The sequence below is a fragment of the Tetrao urogallus genome, assembly GCF_951394365.1.
Source record: "Tetrao urogallus genome assembly, chromosome: 1".
Taxonomy (NCBI): domain Eukaryota; kingdom Metazoa; phylum Chordata; class Aves; order Galliformes; family Phasianidae; genus Tetrao; species Tetrao urogallus.
This window is the reverse complement of record NC_136813.1, coordinates 127,317,837-127,336,059: the sequence shown is the minus strand read 5'-3', so window position 1 is coordinate 127,336,059 and position 18,223 is coordinate 127,317,837. Positions and strand designations below refer to the sequence as shown.

Genomic DNA, 18,223 nt, shown 5'->3' with positions numbered 1-18,223 from the left:
AAAGTATGAGGGAAGACCACAAGCTGAGAAGTTAGAAGGGGATAAGTGGGGGAGAGCACTGCCTACCTTGCAGGTGCAACCATTAAATAAACTGCTGATTGCATGTGAAGCAAGACCTGTGAAATACATATCTATGGCTGTTACTGTTTTTGGTATAACTGAAGCTGTACTCCTGAGAAAACAAGACAGTGAGGTACCTCACTAAATATGAAAATATAGCTTTAAATCTGAGGTTTTTTAGCCTGTAATTCCTGCTGAGAGATTTAATATAACAAATACGACAGCAAGTGATAATAAACCTGAAATCTTTCTTTCTTCCCTCTCACCTCTTCTCAGACGCTTAAGAAGTGAGCTAGCCAAGTTGGGATTTTTCTTTCTAATTTTCTTTCCAGAAAAATTGATCTCAGTTCTTTGTCCTAAACTTATTTATAGTGTCAGTCTTCCACCATCCTATGCTAAACTGTAAATTTTTACATGCTTGCCATTTCTTAGGTTCAGGATGCAAGCAGCTTACTAGCGAGGCTTTGCATTCCTGTGAGCTAATGCAGAGCAGTCACACTGCGCTCTCACTTCACTCAGATGCAACTCACATTGTTAATGTAGACCTCCCACCTGCTCTTCCTTCACTGAAGAAGGAGCTGGCAAAAAATACCAATTTCTTAAAAAATACTGCTTTCATAGAGCTGCCTCTACATCGCCATTCTTTGTGGTGGCTGCAACAAGAAAAAGAAATAATTGTATAAACGAGACAAAAAATAAGCAAGTAAAATGTTTGTGCAGAGTACAAGAGGCTTTTTGAAAGTGGTCAACTTTAGCACCTGTTCTGTGGTACGGAATCTGCTCACTGCCAAGTGAAATACCTTCTGGAGTACTGGGAGATCAACCAGAGGAAGCTATTACCTGCAGGCACAGCTCCAGGGTGTTTTTGCTAAAACAATTGACTCAATATTGATAATTTTATGAACTTAGACCAAGCTTTCACAATTCGATCAAATAAGGTTTTTAATTTTGAGATGTCTCTGAATAGTCTATAAGCTTTCACTGTGACGCCCAGTTGGCAGAGGCTGGCACAGCTCTTTTTCTGCTTAGTTAGAAACCAGGGAAAAATCTTACTTCTCTTCCTACTTCCAGAGCTACTATAGGGGAGGGGGGGGGAAAAAAAAAAAAAAAAAAAACCAACAAGAAAAAAAAAAAACTGTTTGCCTACTAGGTTAAATTGTTCTCCCTAAGCTGAAAGCCTCTGTTGCTCAGTCCTAGAGATGTAATGGCTGAATATGGTTCTTAATGCGTGTCTCAATGACTAGCATGTGTCATCTCCCAGGCATGCCTGCTCTAAAATGTCAGTAACGGATTGCGGTTTGTGCTCTCGCACCCTGCAGGCAACGTGAGATAGAAACTGTCAAACAGTTGCAAGAAGAAGCTGCTGGCCGGGCAGAAGCTCTTGGTTTGGAGCTGCAAAAAGCTACAAAGCAGCTTGAGGATGCCAACAAACAGGTAAGGGACAGACTAGTTTCCTCTTTAACGAAAAGATGCAGGCAGATGCAAAACACTGCATACAGTGCATTGCTGCTCTTGGGAAAGGAAGTCCTGCGTTCAGAATGGAGAGCCTTATTGCGAAAGTGGAACCAGCGAAGGAAGTAAAATGTGAGGGGGTGGTGACAACAGTTTGCTGATGAAAGAGGCAGCATCGCATATTTGTGGTGGCTTTAAAAAAAAAAAAAAAAAAAAGCCAAAAATAGCTTCCATACACAGTCCACCCCAACTGTAAAAATGCAGAAGTTCAGAGAGAGCTTTATCACTTCCTGAGAGAAAACAGATGCAGTTCGGTTTTATCTACATGAACTATAGAGGCTCCTTGTATTAGGCAGGCTGTTTTTCTTATTTTCCCTTTTTTTTTTTTTTTTTTTTTTTTTTTTTTTTTTTTTTTTAAAATATTGTTTTGTGCTTAGAGAAAGGACCAAGCTGAAGCCTTTCGCTCTGCCTGTGAGGAAGCTGCATCCCTGAAGTGCAAGTTAAAGGAAGCCATTTCTGAGCAGCAAAAGCTCAAGGATGTGAATGCAGCTCTAACAAGCACTTGCCAGTTGCTTCAGGAAAAGATGGAAGAGCAGAAAAGTGAGTAACTATTGGCAGTGTGACAGCATTCATCTTTCCGTGGGCAAATACTTTATGGATAAGTTATAGCAAAAGGGAATAATACTGACCTGCAGGTCACCTGTGGTAAAATGCTCTGTGGAAGTGAGTTGGGTGGGATTCCCATGAGTGTGGCTGGGCTGGACTGGAGCTGTGGACTCCTAACACTACCTATGAGGAAGGTTTAGTAATTCCATGGGAGCCTCACCTTACTGAAGGTGCTGTTCATATACCTACATAGCCTTAACAGTCATCTCTGTGTCTTAAGCTTCCGGTGTCAAGGAGACTTGGGTTTTATGCTCTGTGTTCTGCTTGATGTTTAGATTTGCTCTGTGTACACAAATAACTGTGTGGTATCTTTGTTAAAAAGCGATCATGTCACTTCATTGTACATGTGCAACTTCTGCTATGGAACTATGAAAATTTAATTCAACATCTTGCTTGCTAATGTCCCCACTTTACAGAGTTGGTTGAATAAGTTGTTGGTTTAATTCCAGTGTACATGGCTTTTCCTGTCCAAATACACAAGTAGCTTTTGCTGCCAGGTAAAGCTAACTTATGCCCACTAAATATCTGGCCTCAGGCATGCATTTCAAAGTGCAGTGTACAGTGTGATTTGTGTTGGCAATAAGCTCAAGGCACGTGAGTGTGAAATTACAGTTTTTCTTGTAGAAAAATTATGCTGTGCTCTATGCCTTAGCCTTAAGGTACAGCTCTTACACACCCCTAGCTGTGCTGACTTATGGACAATGCCAAAGCATCAGTCACATGTGCATGCTTTCATGTTTGCTGCTTTCTTCAAGCCATATGGTGTTTCGTAACCAAAGGGCATAATAGTGGAAATAGAACTGAAAGATGGCACTAAATAGATGAAGTGTTTCTGCAAGTCAAGCTAGCATGAATCAAGAGTGAGAACTCCAGATACTACAAAGGAGGCTGATGCCACTGATCTAAAATAAATAAACAAGACCTGAAGTTTCCTGCCTTGAAAATGGCCAAGACTTAGGCTATAAATGACTCCAGGTAGTTTATAGGGGTCTTTCTAAGATAAACAGAAATAAATAGGTAGTTCTGTTGGAAAGTTGGAATTTGTTGTAAAGAACAGGGCAAACAGGGTTGGGGTCAGGACAAGGACAGTGCTTTATATTGGCTCCTGCAAAAAGCTTGGTGGGCTACTGCCTCTTCTGACAAAAGGCCTGGATTGCTTGCTTGTTTGTTTTTTTTTTTTTTTTTTTTTTTTTTTTTCCTCCCTGACTCTCACTCCATTTCCCCACTTCCTCATCCTACGTGATAAGGTAACAGATCAGAAAACCTGATAGATGAGGAAGATTGCTACTAAACCCATGTCAGCCTGGCACAACTTGTGTGTTTCAAATGTGGAGTGATGACTTGAAGCTAGCTGCTAATGCCATCATTCAGTGAAAAAGCTGAATGACCTGCCTTCAGTTTTTACTTGGGCACTGAGATGACACTGCTTATAAAAATCTTTCTTCCTTCTCCTTACTTGCGCAGTATTAGATTTAGTTTTTATATCCCAAGAGTCTTGTATCAAAGTAAAAACCACCAGGGGCAGGCCCCAGCGTAACCAAACTTGAACAAAGAATGTTTTTAAGTATGAAGTGAAGCCTATCCCTGGAAGTGTTCAAAGCTGGTTTGGATAGGGCTGTGGGCAACCTTATTTCATGCAACCTTATCCCAGCAATGGTGGAAGTGCAGAACTCTATGGGCTTTAAGGTCCTTTCCAACCCAAGCCATTCTGTGTAAACTCTTTGTACAAAGCCTTCTCTTCCAAAAATCTGTAATAATCATTCGTTTCCATAGGGAACTGTAACACTGACAGTGTGGGGAAGAATCCCCCCTTCATAGAAGAACAAAGGAGGCATAATCGCAAGTTAAAAGGTTCCCAATTTTGTCTGCCTGATGGAACTTTTGAAACAAAGTATGCTTTTAAAACTATTTCCTGTGAAAACTATTGTAAGTATAACAACACCAAAGCAAAACGTGATAAGTTTGTGACAGGCAGCTTTGAGTTTACAGGCACTTTAATACTGGACTGCTCCTTATCAAATTGTGAGGGGCACTCTAAAACTGACAAATGTCTCTTCATAGCCACTGTTATTGCGCTGAGAGGGGAGCTGCTTACAGAGCGACTCTGTGAAAGGCTGTATCAGGTATGAAGCTTGTCTGGCTGGGGAAGAAAAGGTAGGCTTGCACAAGAGGTGCTTTGGTGAAAGGGCATCTATAGCTGAGCTATGCTGCCAAATCACTTGCAGTTCCATTACTTTTTTGGCTGTGGAATCCAAATGAGATCTATTTGCCAAGCTGCATGACGTTCTTCTCTCACAGTAAAGATGGACTAGAACTCACTGGTGTGCTGTTGGTCTCAATGTAAGCAGTTCTACATGATGATATTGAATGTAGATTCAGGGAGCTTTCCCTGATGCATGATGTGATTTATTACTTTTTTTTCCCCAACTGTCCCCTTTCCCAGTCATATCCTTCTTCTGCAGAGAGTCTCCTTAAAAAATGCTTCCAGCATAAAGGGATTAGGATAAAAGATATAAAACGATTTTTACCTCATGCTCCTCTGTGGAGATATGTTGGAAATTATATAACTCTAGAATAATTTGCTTTGAATAAAAATACTTTCTTCATCTTTAGGAGGAGGTGGAGGGGGAGACGTAGTGGGAAGACTTTCTCAACTGGCTCTAGTAAAAAAATGTTATAGCTTATGGTCTGAGCAGTCTGAATTTAAAAGAGAATAGGAAGGTATTTATAAAGACAAACATAAGATCCTAAAATGTATCTTAGACTGTAACGAGAGCATCAGAGGAGCAGAATCAAAACTGTGGAGCAGCTGCATGTGAAATAAAAGCAAAAAATAAAAACAAATTCTATTTGTGCATAGAAGTCTGCAGAATTAAAGACTGAAGACAGCAAGGGGAAACAATTGTGTGTTTTTCCTAATAGTTGAAAATAATTAAATTAGATAAAACTCCTTTTTTTTTTTTTTTTTTTTTCTCTCTACTGTTTCTCCACTGCAACAGCTCTGTGTAGATGAAGAATCTATTTACAGTCTGCTACCTACATCAGTGGAACCAGTGAGAGGGAAGGTAAGTGGTTCTGACCATTGCCAAGGCTGCTAAAACATGATGCTTGTTTTAGTAGTATTTTCCTTCATTACTTAGGGGGAAAAAGTCTCTCCTCATGAGAAACTTTGCCAAGTCAATTAAGTTACTTGATTGTATGTTTTATATATACATACTTGTTTGTATGTTTATGTATATGTGCACATACACAAAAGTATATTCAAATATATATTTCAAAGTTTACTATTGCTTCTGAACAGTGCTGTTACAAAGTACAGGCACTTGGTAAGGTGCCTTTTGAGAAGGATCAGAGACTGAAGATGGAGCTGCATTTCTCAATTTGTCTTCTATTAATCACTTTATACAACATTTGATAAAATGCTGTGTTAATATTTCAGATGTTTCTTTTAGCCATCTGGAGATAATCCCTCTTCAGCACTATATGACAAATAAATGGTGTGTGTCTGTAGGGTATGTGGGCAGTGCCTTCTCTCCATGCAACAGGGCTTAAGCTGGAGCTGTCCAGCTACCCCAGCTGAAGGAAACTTGTTCTGCTTAGTAGGTGCCAGGCATTGGGCAAGTGCTCCCTGTCTTGGTCTGCCTCGTTGGTCTTACTCTGGCTTTACTGGAAACAGAGAAGGGGGAAAGAATGGGGTGGCTTGGGTTTGGTTTCTTTCCTCTCCTGTCCTTCACACCCTGCATTTATACCTTCCATCCTTTTTTCATGTTATCTACTCCCAAACGTAGCTGAAACCAATATTACCTGCTACAATTGTGAAGTTGGAACTTCAATTATTCTACCTCTTTTTATCAGTTCTGCCCATGAAGGATTTAAGTTTTTTTTTTCTAGAAAAAGTGTGGGTGGAGGGAAATGGCATAACTTAGTATTATATAATGCAAAAACAATTCTGCATGTGTGTGGCGCTGATGGCACCAGTACATTTATCATGGTTGAACTTAAGTACTTTTTTTTAGGGCAGCAGAGCTGCTAATAGAAAAACACTGTGGAGTGAGAGACCTACCCTGTGCACTGACTTTCCCAGGACCTTGCCCTCTGATACTTCATACTGGAGTCTTACTCCTCTGCTAGGTAAGACCTAGTGATGTCTGCCAATTTTCTGCCTCTTCCTGAAGTACAGAGGAGTTAATAAGTTGTATAGAGCAGTCTTGCTGCAGCCAAATGTGCTTCTAGATTGTGGAAAGCCTGCTGTTGGCTTTAGCCTATTTTGCATATGATCTGAGGTTGAACCATGCTTTTAATGCTTTCAAATAAAGGTCTCAAAAGGTGGCTGTCTGTTAGTCTACCAATGGTCCTCAAAAGTATAGGGAGCATATTGAACACACACTCAAGTATACTCTTGGCAAGGTACTTGAATTGATGGGACTTATGTTCTTCCTATTCATCCTGTTGAACACGCTTAAGGCAGTGAGTGGCATCCTGCTACTGAGATGGGGACAATCCTGATTTAAAAACTCAGAGGGGTAGCATAGTTTTTGAGAATCAAATAGTAGCATTTCTGACTTCTTTCTTTATATGTGGTTTGTGCTTTCCTGCATCTCTCAAGCCTTACTCCACTGCACAGCAGAGTGCACTTGGAACAGTATTTCCTCCATTAATAAAGCTGGTAGAACAAGGTGACTGTTCTAGTACAAGCTGTGAAATACCCAAATGTAATCTAGCCCCATACTGGGGGAAATAGAGGATAAACTTGTTTGATTGTATGTGCTTTCTAAAATGCACTAACGCAGTGTAGCTGCAACTTGCTGTATTATTGTGATCCTGCCATAAAGAAGGCAGGTTTGTGTGTCTTGCATCAGTCAAATATTGTTTTAAGAAGTCCTCAGTCAAAGATCTATTTTTCCACTGCCCTTTACCACAAAACAACACTTCACTAGACCAATACTTTGCCATACAGAAGTTTCTGTGACCTGACTGATGGACAAATCCCTTTCCTTGGGTGCTACAGGGAAGTAAACACCCTGTACATACTTCCATGTACAAAAATAGGCAAAGCCCGGGTAATCCAACCCTTCATACAAGACAAAAACTTTCTTAATCTTTATTAGATTGGTCTGTTTCTTTATTATCTCAGACCTAAGAAATGAAAATTGATGTGACTGTGACAACTTTGCTTGTGGCTGTGCCTCTTCATGCTGCTTTCACTTTCTACAGATGCTCTAAACCTGGAAACCTCCTGCCCAATTAACTTTCCTGTGCACAGCTGGAATCCCCCTTGCAGATGGAGATCTGTCACTAGCCTCTTTGAAAGCTGTGGTCTGTGGCATGCATCCATTTCAGATGTGACATCAGTAGGGTACAAGTAAGATGGCAGGATAACCTCTTTGGGGTAAAGGGTGGAAGACTGCTTGGGATACAGCAGGTCCTGGAAGAAGCTCAGCACGCTAGGTTCAAAAGATGAGCATCTCTTAATATATTGGGCACTCAATGGCCAGCTAATGGTGTTTTGGGGGGAACGTTTTGCTCCTCTTTTCAAGAGTATTATTAAAACTTTACTGAACCACTGGTATGGCCATCAGGCAGATATGGTGGCAGTGAACAGCATTTCATGCTGAGGCAGAAGGTAGGTGTTCTTGTGTCTATTTCAGTATTTAACTCATGATGACACTTGCATTTTGGAGCCAAATTCTTATCCATTTTAAGGAGAACTTTTTTTTGGCAGAATTTAGTGCAAGATTCTAAAATCTTGCCTATCAAACTGTCTCCTTAGATCTCTTAAACAGATTGAACTATTTAAGACTCTGTAAGCAAGCTAACTAATGTCAGTGAATATTTAAAAAGCAAGCTAAGGATGTTCCTGGAGATGTAGAAGCAGGCAGTCTGCAGCTTCTGAGGAAACTCAGCAGCTTTTGAAGCTTTTGCCATAGGTTTTCTCTAGAGCAGTGCAGTGTGGAGGAGGTTGGGAAGGACAGGTGGTGGTTCTTGCTGTTTGGGGGAGGAGGGATTGATGTTTGTCATGAATTTCTCTTGGAGACCAGCTGTCTGACTGTACAGATAGCAGTGACTTTGGTTGTTATGTGCTTAAGGCAATGTATCTCACTGTTGTTCAGGCAATATGCAAATAAAATGTGTATTGCCAGGTGGAAAATATACTCTGCTGGTGGCTATACTGATTCAGACCTTCCTGTTTCCATTACAATGATGGACTCTTCACTTACTGAGGTGAGTGCTGTCTCTGATACCCCAAATGTAGTTCTGAATGGGTTCGTGCACTTTGTGCCTTACAAACAGGCAGATGAAGATTTATCAGCACTGCAATGGAGCTGGCACTAGCCAGCAGGGTGCAGAGATGTTTTTTTCTGGGATATTTCCTTCTGCTTGGGCTCTATCCTGGAATACTGTTACTGACCTAAAAGTATTGATGTTCATGTGCCACTGGGTTATGGTTTTAGCTGGGATATGACTTTTAAATGGTTTATAGGCTTCAGCCAGTGCTCTTTGAACAGAAATGCTCTGTTTTGCCGGGGAAGTCTCAGTAACCTCACCACACCTGTAAGTGATGACAGGATTCTTTAGTTGTGAATGCTGCCTTTCTCTGCACTTTCTCCTATGTCTGTAACAGCTCAAAAATGGTGTATTTGCTGTATGTAAGACCTTCCTTCAGTCATGTGCTCGGATATGCTTTCCCTGCTGTAGTGAATTCTGCATCTATCAAACTGCTTCCTCCTACTGTTTGAACTGTCAGCCAGCTTTCTCATGGTGACAGCCACATGAACCATGTCTCAGCACTGTGCTCAGTGCTGCAGCACTCACTGCTGAAATCCAGACCTCAGCCCTGCTACACAGCATGGCTTTCTAATTAGCTTTACAAGCTATAGCATGGGCAGCAGTAAAAATTGGTCGGTGGTTTCTGTGAACCTGGAAACAAGTTGTGCAGCACCAGTGAGTATGCAGCCTCAGAGCTGCCCTGGTCTCAGTGCAGTGCAAAGTGAGGCAGAAAGTGCAATGAAGGTAGAAAGTGGGAGATAGATACTGCCTGTGGTCTCAGCACACTGCTCAGCTGGGAAAGAGAAGGTGGGGAATTCCATCCCTCGTGCTGCTGCTGCTTATGTTGTCTTAGAGGGGCAATTGCAGTGATTTTAATCCTCCTGGGAAGCGGCAGCTTTGCAAAGTTGTTCAAAATGTCTGTCCTTCATTGTTCTGGAGTTTTCTGTAATTCCAACTGGACTTGCAAGTGGCATTTTCCTTTTCCTAAAGGAAAACAAGGAAAAAAAGGAAAAATGTAAGTATTAAAGCTTGCCCTAAGGAGGAGGTAAACAGACTGTGTCCAGTACCTGTTCTGAAACCTGTGATGTGTGGAGACATTTGAATACCCCAGATTAATAGGAAAGGTATCTCTAGTTCTTTTTATTTTGCACTGTGGTTGCAGATGTGCTTGACCAGGCTGAGACCTTCTGCATGTAAGTAACTCCAGGGCTTTGTCAATGCTGTCATTGTAGGAGATAGATCAGGGGATACTAAATAAAGGAGTGCTTGTGAAGCTAGATCAGAATTGGGCATTTCATACTTGTTTTGATGGTATGAAAGTAAAATGTATAAAGTGTTTTAGTTGTGGTTGTTTTAAGTGTAGACTTTGCAATCCCAATACAAGCAGCCAGTATGAGGTCTTCAAAAATGGAGTTGAGGATTTTCCTTAATTGCAAAACAGGAAACTACTGAGGTTACCCAGAGAGGTCATGCAGGATGCTGTGTTGTGCTAGTCAGCTCCAGATGCCATCTGCTTTGTGTTGGCAGTGCATGTTTGTGCTTCAGGAATCCTTCAGAATTCTCTTGCTTCATTCCAGTGCACCATTCATCTCTTTTCTTCTCCTCAACTACTCCTTTAGTCCTACTGGCCTGAACAAGACTAACACAATGCTGAACTTCCTTAAGCTTAATAGAGAATTCAAATAGGAATAAAAATAGCCTGCGTTTGCATTAGAGGAAACATCGGCTGGCTGAGGCACAGACTCTGCGAGGGCAGTCAAGCTCTACTGGAGGGGAAAGAAGGATATTTCCCATTCAGTGTCTCTCTTTGCATATTGAAAGGCTAAAGATGTTCTTCTTCTCAGCTGTGACGCAATAAGACTTGGGACCAGAACCACACTGCAGTGGCTAAAGGCACATGAGCAAAACTAGTTGTTTTTTTTTTTTTGTCTGTGCAGTCAAGTTGTTAAAAGTAATGCACTTATCTACGTAAATGAGTTGAATATTTATAGCTGAATGGAGTTCTGTGCACTTATGACCTTGAAAAATGGGTGCACCCTTAAGCATAGAATTGGGATAGCAAAGTGGTATAGTAATACATGCTTTGGTCATGTGAAAATGTGTTAGAAGCTAAATGTGTTGTCAGGAACAAAATTATCTCACTAAATTTCTGCTGAGAGTTATCACTCCGAACAGTAGTATCACAGTAAGCTGTATGATATGAGTAGAGGTGGCTATAGACTTTGTGCTCATGTACCATCTGGTTTTCTGCTGCTGAGGTAATTCAGGTACAGCTGGAGTAATTAAGATTTTGAGATGACACGATCAGAGGGCTGGAGCATATCTGTTATGAAGAAAGGCTGAGGAAGCTGGGCTTGTTCAGCCTGGAGAAAAGAATGCTCCAAAAAGACCTTATTGTGGCCTTCTGGTATTTAAAGGAAGCTTATGAACAGGAAACTGACTCTGGTTTGGTAGTGATAGGACAAGGGGGAATGGCTTTGAACTAAAAGAGGGGAAATTTAGGTTAGATGTCAGGAGGAAATTCTTTACTCAGAGGGCAGTGAGGCGCTGGCACAGCTGCCCAGAGAAGGTGCAGGTGCCCCATCCTTGGAGGTGCTCAAGGCCAGGTTGGATGTGGCCCTGGGCAGCTGGGCTGGTGAGGGGGCAGCCCTGTCCATGGCAGGGGTTCGGCTGGGTGGGCTTTAAGGTCCCTTCCACACAAGACATTTGATGGCATAAAAAATTTTCTACTTGCAAGGCAACCTGATACTAACTCTTCTCTCTTCCTGTTAAGATGGACTGTGCAGAGCCGTCAGTACCACTTGGTCTGATCCCATCCAGGTCAGGTTTTGTGTGAAGCTTTAAAAGTATTAAGATTGTATAATATGGATGAGCATCTGAAAAGTAACTTTGTTTTGACAGTGATGGCTTAACTTCTCCCCAAGAAGTTCTTACATCCTCTTCAGAAAGCACTGCGCCGGTAACAGGTAGGGCCCTTAAACCAGAGTGCAGGTGTGTAAATGTCTTGTGCTGAAACTCTCAAAATAGATATGGTGAAGTCTCTGCGTTCACTGACTGATAAGTGCTCCGTCTTCCGTGGCCTGATACCTAGGCAGCCTTGTGATGGAGGAAAAGCCACCCAAGAACTCATGCGCAGAGGAGGAAGTTGTGCCAACTTCTCTGACAATGGAGAGAAACAACGATCAGGATGCAGCTGGTTCTGTGTCAGGTACAGTAACTGCTGCAGCCACACTGGTGCTCGTGCAGTGAGGAAACAGTTTGCTTTCAGAATGCCTTTAAAATGAAGAAGCTGAGTAAGAAACTAACTTCAACTTCTGAATTTCTGCTGTTGCAAACACTCACACCTGCAAGTGCTCTCAAAGATAAGTAGGAGTAAGGCTGTGCCCAGGAGGGTGCCTTATTGTTGTATGTGAGCACGAAATAACTTGGTGAAATCAGCTGGTGTAACACTGTGTGGGTGCTAAACCCCAGGGCATTCAGGGAGGAAAAAATCTTTTCATTGTTTCATGAGGTTTGGTAACTGTACTAAATGGCATTTTCCTTTGAAGTTGATGTTTAGAGTGTAAAAGGATGGGGTGGGCCTGGAGGAGAGATGAGATGGAGACCTTTGTGTATGGTCCTGTTTTTCCCTATAGTAACATGTATCCATAATTATGACTTTTACCAGATTTGCTGGGGCTTCTCTTAAAAACTAAAAGCAAAACAAAACTAGAGTGTGTGCGTGGCTGATCTGAATAAGCACCACAGAACTCGTGGTTGTTTGTAACTATCTTTAACCTTTACCCAAATATAGGGCTCTTTTCTTGTCATCTTGTTTCTTGTTTTGTTTTGTTTCTTGGGAGCTATCTTCCTGAAATCTAATTCAGTCTCCTTTCTTAATATATTTTCTTTCTACTAATTTGCCTTTGCAGTTAATTTTCATAGTTGATGAAAGTACCTTTAGCAAGGAGGAAACAGACATGCAAAGCAGATCAGGAAGAGTCCAAATAGCTTTAAAGTCTGAGATCCTGCTGCTAGCTTTACATCTCCCAGCAGAAAGCATTTCTAGCATTAGGATGGGAGTGTTGTTGAATCTGCATTTGTGATCTTTAATACTACTACACAACGTCTTCTAAAGGTGCTTGGGAGCCAGGTTGGATACTTAGGGCTGTGGAAAAAATAGCAGGGGCAAAGGGAGCACTGAGCAGGGGATGTTGGTTATGTGAAGGATGAAGAGAGAGAGCACTTCAGACCTGAAACTTTTCTTTTCTTGTGCTATTTCTTTCTGTGCATCTGTGTATGTGGGTGTGTGTGACTATATAAACAGCAAAAAAAAAAAAAAAAAAAAATTCTGGATGTTCTAAGAGCTATAAATAGCTGCCAGAGTTACTTGCACACAAGAAATCAGTTTAACTCTCCAAGACTTCCTTCAGTTTCTTAAATATTTTCCCTTTAATAGCTGTCTTTTTGGAGGTTATTTTTTGACTGCTTTAAATGCTTTCTACACTATGGCACTTGAAAGAATCCGAATTGGCATCATCAGTTCCTGAACTGAGCAATTTGTTGCCACCAGCCTTTTGGCAAGGAGAGCTCTTCTGTTGGCTCTGCCAGCACCCTACTGGTTGGTGGTTTTTCTGAGTAGGAAGGGCAGCCCAGGTGTCAGGCGTTGGAAGCTTATAAGCTCCTGATATACCACAACTCTGTGCATTTCTTGACCTGGTTATGCTCGAGATGCTCTGTAATGGTAGCTGAATTAAGTTCTGTATCTGATGTGTTGTCTGATGTTTCATAGCATGAAGTTGGAGAATTGCAAACGCTCGCTGCTTCTTCTCTAGCTTGTGCATGGGAATTTATCTCCTGTATTCCTGTGCTAATTGAAGTTGAAATAAAAACTCATTATAAACTCTCTCTCTAAATAACAAAGAAAACAGCTGGGCGGGGGGGGGAAGGACAGAAAAACCAAGAGACTATTACTTGAACTTCTGTGACTTCACCTGGAGCAACTCTGGTCAGAAGTAAGTCTTGCTCATAAACATGTAGTGCATGTTACTACACATTTTTTTTGAGGTCTGTTGGTCAGTGGCTGGTACTCTGGGTGTTGGTGTGTTGGAGGCTTGTTTTGATTGTATTACATTTCTTTTCTGGAACGTTTTTTTTTCCAGAACCTGACCTCATCAAGAAGGAGTCCACCTCCATGATGGAAGAACACAAAGCAGATCCCATGAAGAAAGACCTGGTGAGAGTCCTGGTGATGTGGAAATGTTGAATTGTTTGGCTGAGTGGTAGCGATGCAAAGCAGCAGAGGATGGGCCCTTTCAGGGCTTCTACAGCTTTTGCCTTGGTCTGTGTTTTTTTTTTTTTTTTTTTTAGGAGATGGAAAATGAAGCTACTAAAGAACAGATTGAGGTAACACCAGCCGTGGTTCCCAGCAGGAAAGGTAAGAGATTTGTTGAGTTCATTTGCTTAACTTACCAGGTGTGTCCCTTGGTCATCTGTGCCAAGAGCTGTGTGAGTGGGTGTAAAAAAAAACTGCCTGGGCTGTGCCAGTAGTTGTATGAGGCTTCTGTTTTTAGGGATGGATGTTGCAGTTGAACACCAGAATTGGGTTAGCAGTAGAGAAATGAAAGATGTTAGCATACAAAAACTTGCTTCTCTGATTTCTGCAGATACTGATCTAACCAGCTCCAGCTTCCTCTAGGCAGGAGGAAGAACTTAAGAGCTGCAGAGGAGCTGGGGTGTCTGAAACTGACATACCTCCTCCTGAGATTTGTAAAGCAGCATCCTTTATGCTAACTAAAATTTAGGGTACTGTGTTCTAGATTAACTGGAAAATGCTTCTGCTGAACTGTGCTTAGTGATCCCCACTCTGTCACCTCACCTTTTGCCTTTGGAGGAGAACAGCAGCGAGTGATGGTGTAACATTCTGAACCTAAGGGTTGAAAGTTTAATCCAAGGTTTATATTAAGCTTTCCCATGCACGCAAGATGTGAGTTGAAATCACTTGAACTAACTTCTGTGGTTCCATGCAAGTGTCAGTGCTTTGTTGTTGCTGTTCTACTGAGGTACACAAGAAAAAAAAGAGTTTAACACAGGAATTACAGCCGTGGCTTCTGCTGGAGCTCCAAAGACTGACACAAACCATTTTGGTGGGCTGTTGGTTTTTGGTTTTGTTTCGTTTTGTTTTTTCATTTTGGTTGAGAACGCTTTTATTTTTTTCTTCTCAGGGAGTTCACCCACTACAGGTGGCCTTAAAGGAGATAAAGCGAAGCAAAATGAGCCGTAAGTGTTCTGATTTTCAGTGATACCTGCATGTCGGAATTCAGAGTAGCAGTTTGTTACATGATTGCTTCTTCTTATCTCACAGTGACTCTCCGAGTGAGAAGGAGGTGGAGGTAAGTCTCTACTGCCTGTATCCTTACATATTGTGGACAACAGAAGGGCCTCGTACATAAGCCATTAATTGTGGATTGCTATCTTTTCCCATATAAAAGAATGGTGCTGAGTAACTTAAACCCAGTCTACTTTTGAAAATTGGCTTTTGAAGTGTTGTTCCCAAGTATGTTGACATAAACAATGTTTCTGTATGTCACAAATATGGAAGGGCTGCGATGTGAAAAGGTGGAAATCTGTAAGACTGACTAAAACACTGTTGCAACTGAAACACTCATTTGCAAGGGTGAAGGAGAGCAGAGCTGTGACCTCCTCCTGGCAGAGTGTATTGGTTTAGCCCATTTTTCAAAGGACAGATGGCACGCTGCATGCTGCCAGAGTCTCATCTGTCCTGGCTACGGATTATTTTCTCCATCACTATAGATGGAAGGACTGGCTTTGGGGAAGCAAGCCATGTTTGTTTTATCTTCTGTATTTCTTCTGTAACTTCATTATGGAGTATATTCCAAAATGTCATTTCAGCATTCATATCTACTTAAAAAAAAAAAAAAAAACACAACTCTGCACTGCTTGGATTGTTCTGAAATCATTTTGTTTCCACAATAGGCAGAATTTCTAAGGCTGTCTTTAGGTTTTAAGTGTGACTTGTTCACTTTGGACAAGAGGGTGAGGCTTGAAGAAAGATCCCGAGAGTTGGCTGAAGAGAACTTGAAAAAGGAGATTACAAATGCTTTGAAGATGTTGGAGGTGAGTGTGAGTGAGGTGCACAGGAGCAGTGGTTATTAGTGTCTTCCAGTATGGCGCTCTTTCTCCAGAATTTGTAGTACATCATAAACTAATCTGAACAAAAGTGATGGATTTAAAATAGGAGGAACTTAGTATTGGAGGGTTAACCTGCATCTGAGTGCTCAGACAGTAGGGAATTTCTCTATTGCACAGGTGTCCAGAAAGAACCCTGTACTTGATTGATTTTATGCTAGTTAAGCTGAAGTCTCTGTCCACTGGAGCTTGCTATCAGGGTACACTGAGTGAGGCTGTTGAGTGCCAGTGTGGTGACTCTGAGCCTGAACACTGCCCTTCAGCATCATCAGTTGAGTTTGCCCGTTGTTCTGTAAAGACAGCTCACATTTATTTTTCTTTTCCATGCGTTTGTTAGGCTTTAGTTCCTTTGTGTGAAGAAGATAACCAAGCACAGGAAATTATTAAGAAGCTGCAGAAAAGCTTGCAGTTTCTCAGCCAGTATGCAGCCAGAGTTGCCAGCAGAGCAGAGATGCTGGGAGCTATTAACCAGGTAATGCTTCCCACATACACATTTTGTATAAAAGCTTCTAGTTGTTGAGGGTTAGCAGTACCTGTTGGCTGGGCTTCTGGTTTCAGGACTAGATGTGGGAACTCATATATGCAGAGGAAACTGACCAGTAAGGTTTAGTCCTGGCTCTGCCTTCTCAGACTGCTGCATGTGTTGCTATTGGGAATCACAGGCATTGTGAGAATGACCGCATTATGGAGGAACACAGCACCAATGTGGTCCTGATTTAAAATAAAAAATGAAACAAAACAAAAGAAAACTGGTAGCCTAGGGCTGCTTACAATAGAGAGCACAAAGATATAATGTGGCAACAGCAGTCTTGTTGCTCTAATGGTAATTCCCTGCCTTCTGGGAAGGGTCCTAACAGGGCTTTGGAGGAAGCGTAAGTGAAATATATGGAAACTCTTTAAAAATCTAGTCAAATGTTGTGTGTAAGCATGTGGAAGAACAGCATGAAGATAAGTCTTGACAATACTAGTGAATGTATTGTATTATAGTGTTCAGACTGTTGCTCAAAGGAGGTGAGTTATAAGGACTCAGAACATTAAAGTATGAACCACGTTAGAATAAGAAAAGTCACTGAAGAAATGAGATTTGCGTAACTTTGGTGTGAAATGAGAGATGGGTTGCAGTGAAACTTTGTAGATGTGATGCAACATCCTCTCACTTCTGTCCACTATGGTACAAGATGGGAGTGGATAGACGATGACGGAGAAAATAGAATCTTAAAATCTAAGCACAGTGTAGCTCCTCAGAGGGGCCACTTCATTGACTTACGGCCGTTTCACTCTGTCAGGAGAGCCGTATCAGCAAGGCTGTGGAAGTAATGATTCAGCACGTGGAAAACCTGAAGCGCATGTACGCAAAAGAACATGCAGAACTTGAGGAGCTGAAGCAGGTCCTGCTCCAGAATGAGAGGTCATTCAGTTCTCTTGGAGATCGAGGTAACTCAGACCAGCCGGTTGGGCCCTCCTCTTGTTGCAGTTTGCCAGGCAGGCCTGCCTAGTTAAGGCTCAACATCTGAGGTAGAGAGATTTGTGTGACTGATGTACCTCCTTTTCTAAAACTAGAGGAAAAATACTATGTTACAAGCAAAGTTGTATATAAAGTATGAGGAACTGTGGGATAGTGGGAAGAAACAGTGCAAGGATGTGGCAGTGTTCTGGCTTTTCCACAAGTGCATTGGGTATGGTGATGGTAATCTTACTGCTTCTGAGCAGTACATTTAGGTGCTTGCTCACTCTGCAGTGTTCCCAGCCTGTTATTTCTATGTAGTTTAGTTTTGACTTTGTAGGTGCTTGCAGCTCTTTTCTAAATTTGAATTTCAGCTGTTGAACTGCAGGTGCTCTGAGTTTCCCCCATTCAGCAAATGGTAGAGTGGTTGGGTTCTCAGACAGTGTCATGAACTTGTGGCTTTTCCAGGAGGAGCATGAATTTCTTCTGAAGTGAAGCATGCATTTTAAGAGCAGATAAGGTGGTCTTAGTTGTGCGCTGCTAAAAATCAGGAGCCTAAACCACAGGTTAATCTTAAATTTTGTCTACGAACCATAAATTACTGTAGAGATTGGCCTAAAACAGGGTGTTTGACTGATAATGGTAGAAACACTGATAGCAACAGGAATTGATCCTTGCAGAGGATGTGTAATATATGCATATATTCAGAACTTATCTAGAAATAGAGAGCTTTTTTTTCCCCCTGAAATCTCATTTCTGCTTTCTGGGAGCATTTTGATGTACTCTCTGCTTAGGCAGATACTGCAGAAAGTCAGACCTCTAGTTGCAACTAAAACACACTGCATTTGTGTAAACCTTCCTGATGTCTAATCTGTTCACAGATGAATCTACAAACAAGAAGCTCCCCAATTCCTTTAACTTCAAGGTATGGCCCTTTTAGTTTAATGTGTTGTGTGTGTGTGTGTGTGTGGTTTCCTTTGCCAAGTCATGCACTGGCACTGTGGTGCATGCTTGACATGATGGTTTTCTCTCAAATATGGGCTGGTGTCATCAAACACAGACACATTTTCTCATTTGCCTTGATTCCCCCTTTTCCTCCAGACCCGAGGGAGTTGTGTGTGGCCCCTCTTAGGGCAAATGAGGGGT

General features: G+C 41.7%; 1 protein-coding gene across 3 annotated transcripts in view; it reads left to right on the top strand.

Moving 5' to 3' along the window:
* Positions 1–18,223, top strand: part of IRAG2 (inositol 1,4,5-triphosphate receptor associated 2) — a gene marked incomplete at both ends in the record, with an annotated part of 36,663 nt that overhangs the window by 15,613 nt on the left and 2,827 nt on the right. The window contains 18 exons of one of the 3 annotated variants that reach the window (XM_079549181.1): positions 1,380–1,494; positions 1,950–2,112; positions 4,240–4,301; positions 5,178–5,247; positions 6,205–6,309; positions 7,393–7,540; positions 8,319–8,400; positions 11,219–11,265; positions 11,347–11,411; positions 11,537–11,653; positions 13,587–13,660; positions 13,795–13,861; positions 14,649–14,703; positions 14,789–14,816; positions 15,421–15,561; positions 15,971–16,105; positions 16,920–17,067; positions 17,959–18,002. In XM_079549181.1, coding sequence (XP_079405307.1) covers positions 1,380–1,494; positions 1,950–2,112; positions 4,240–4,301; positions 5,178–5,247; positions 6,205–6,309; positions 7,393–7,540; positions 8,319–8,400; positions 11,219–11,265; positions 11,347–11,411; positions 11,537–11,653; positions 13,587–13,660; positions 13,795–13,861; positions 14,649–14,703; positions 14,789–14,816; positions 15,421–15,561; positions 15,971–16,105; positions 16,920–17,067; positions 17,959–18,002 — 1,666 coding nt within the window. Of the gene's footprint in view, positions 1–1,379; positions 1,495–1,949; positions 2,113–4,239; positions 4,302–5,177; positions 5,248–6,203; positions 6,310–7,392; positions 7,541–8,318; positions 8,401–11,218; positions 11,266–11,346; positions 11,412–11,536; positions 11,654–13,586; positions 13,661–13,794; positions 13,862–14,648; positions 14,704–14,788; positions 14,817–15,420; positions 15,562–15,970; positions 16,106–16,919; positions 17,068–17,958; positions 18,003–18,223 lie in introns of those variants that run through there. The other 2 variants (XM_079549182.1, XM_079549183.1) reach the window with 2 other exon arrangements.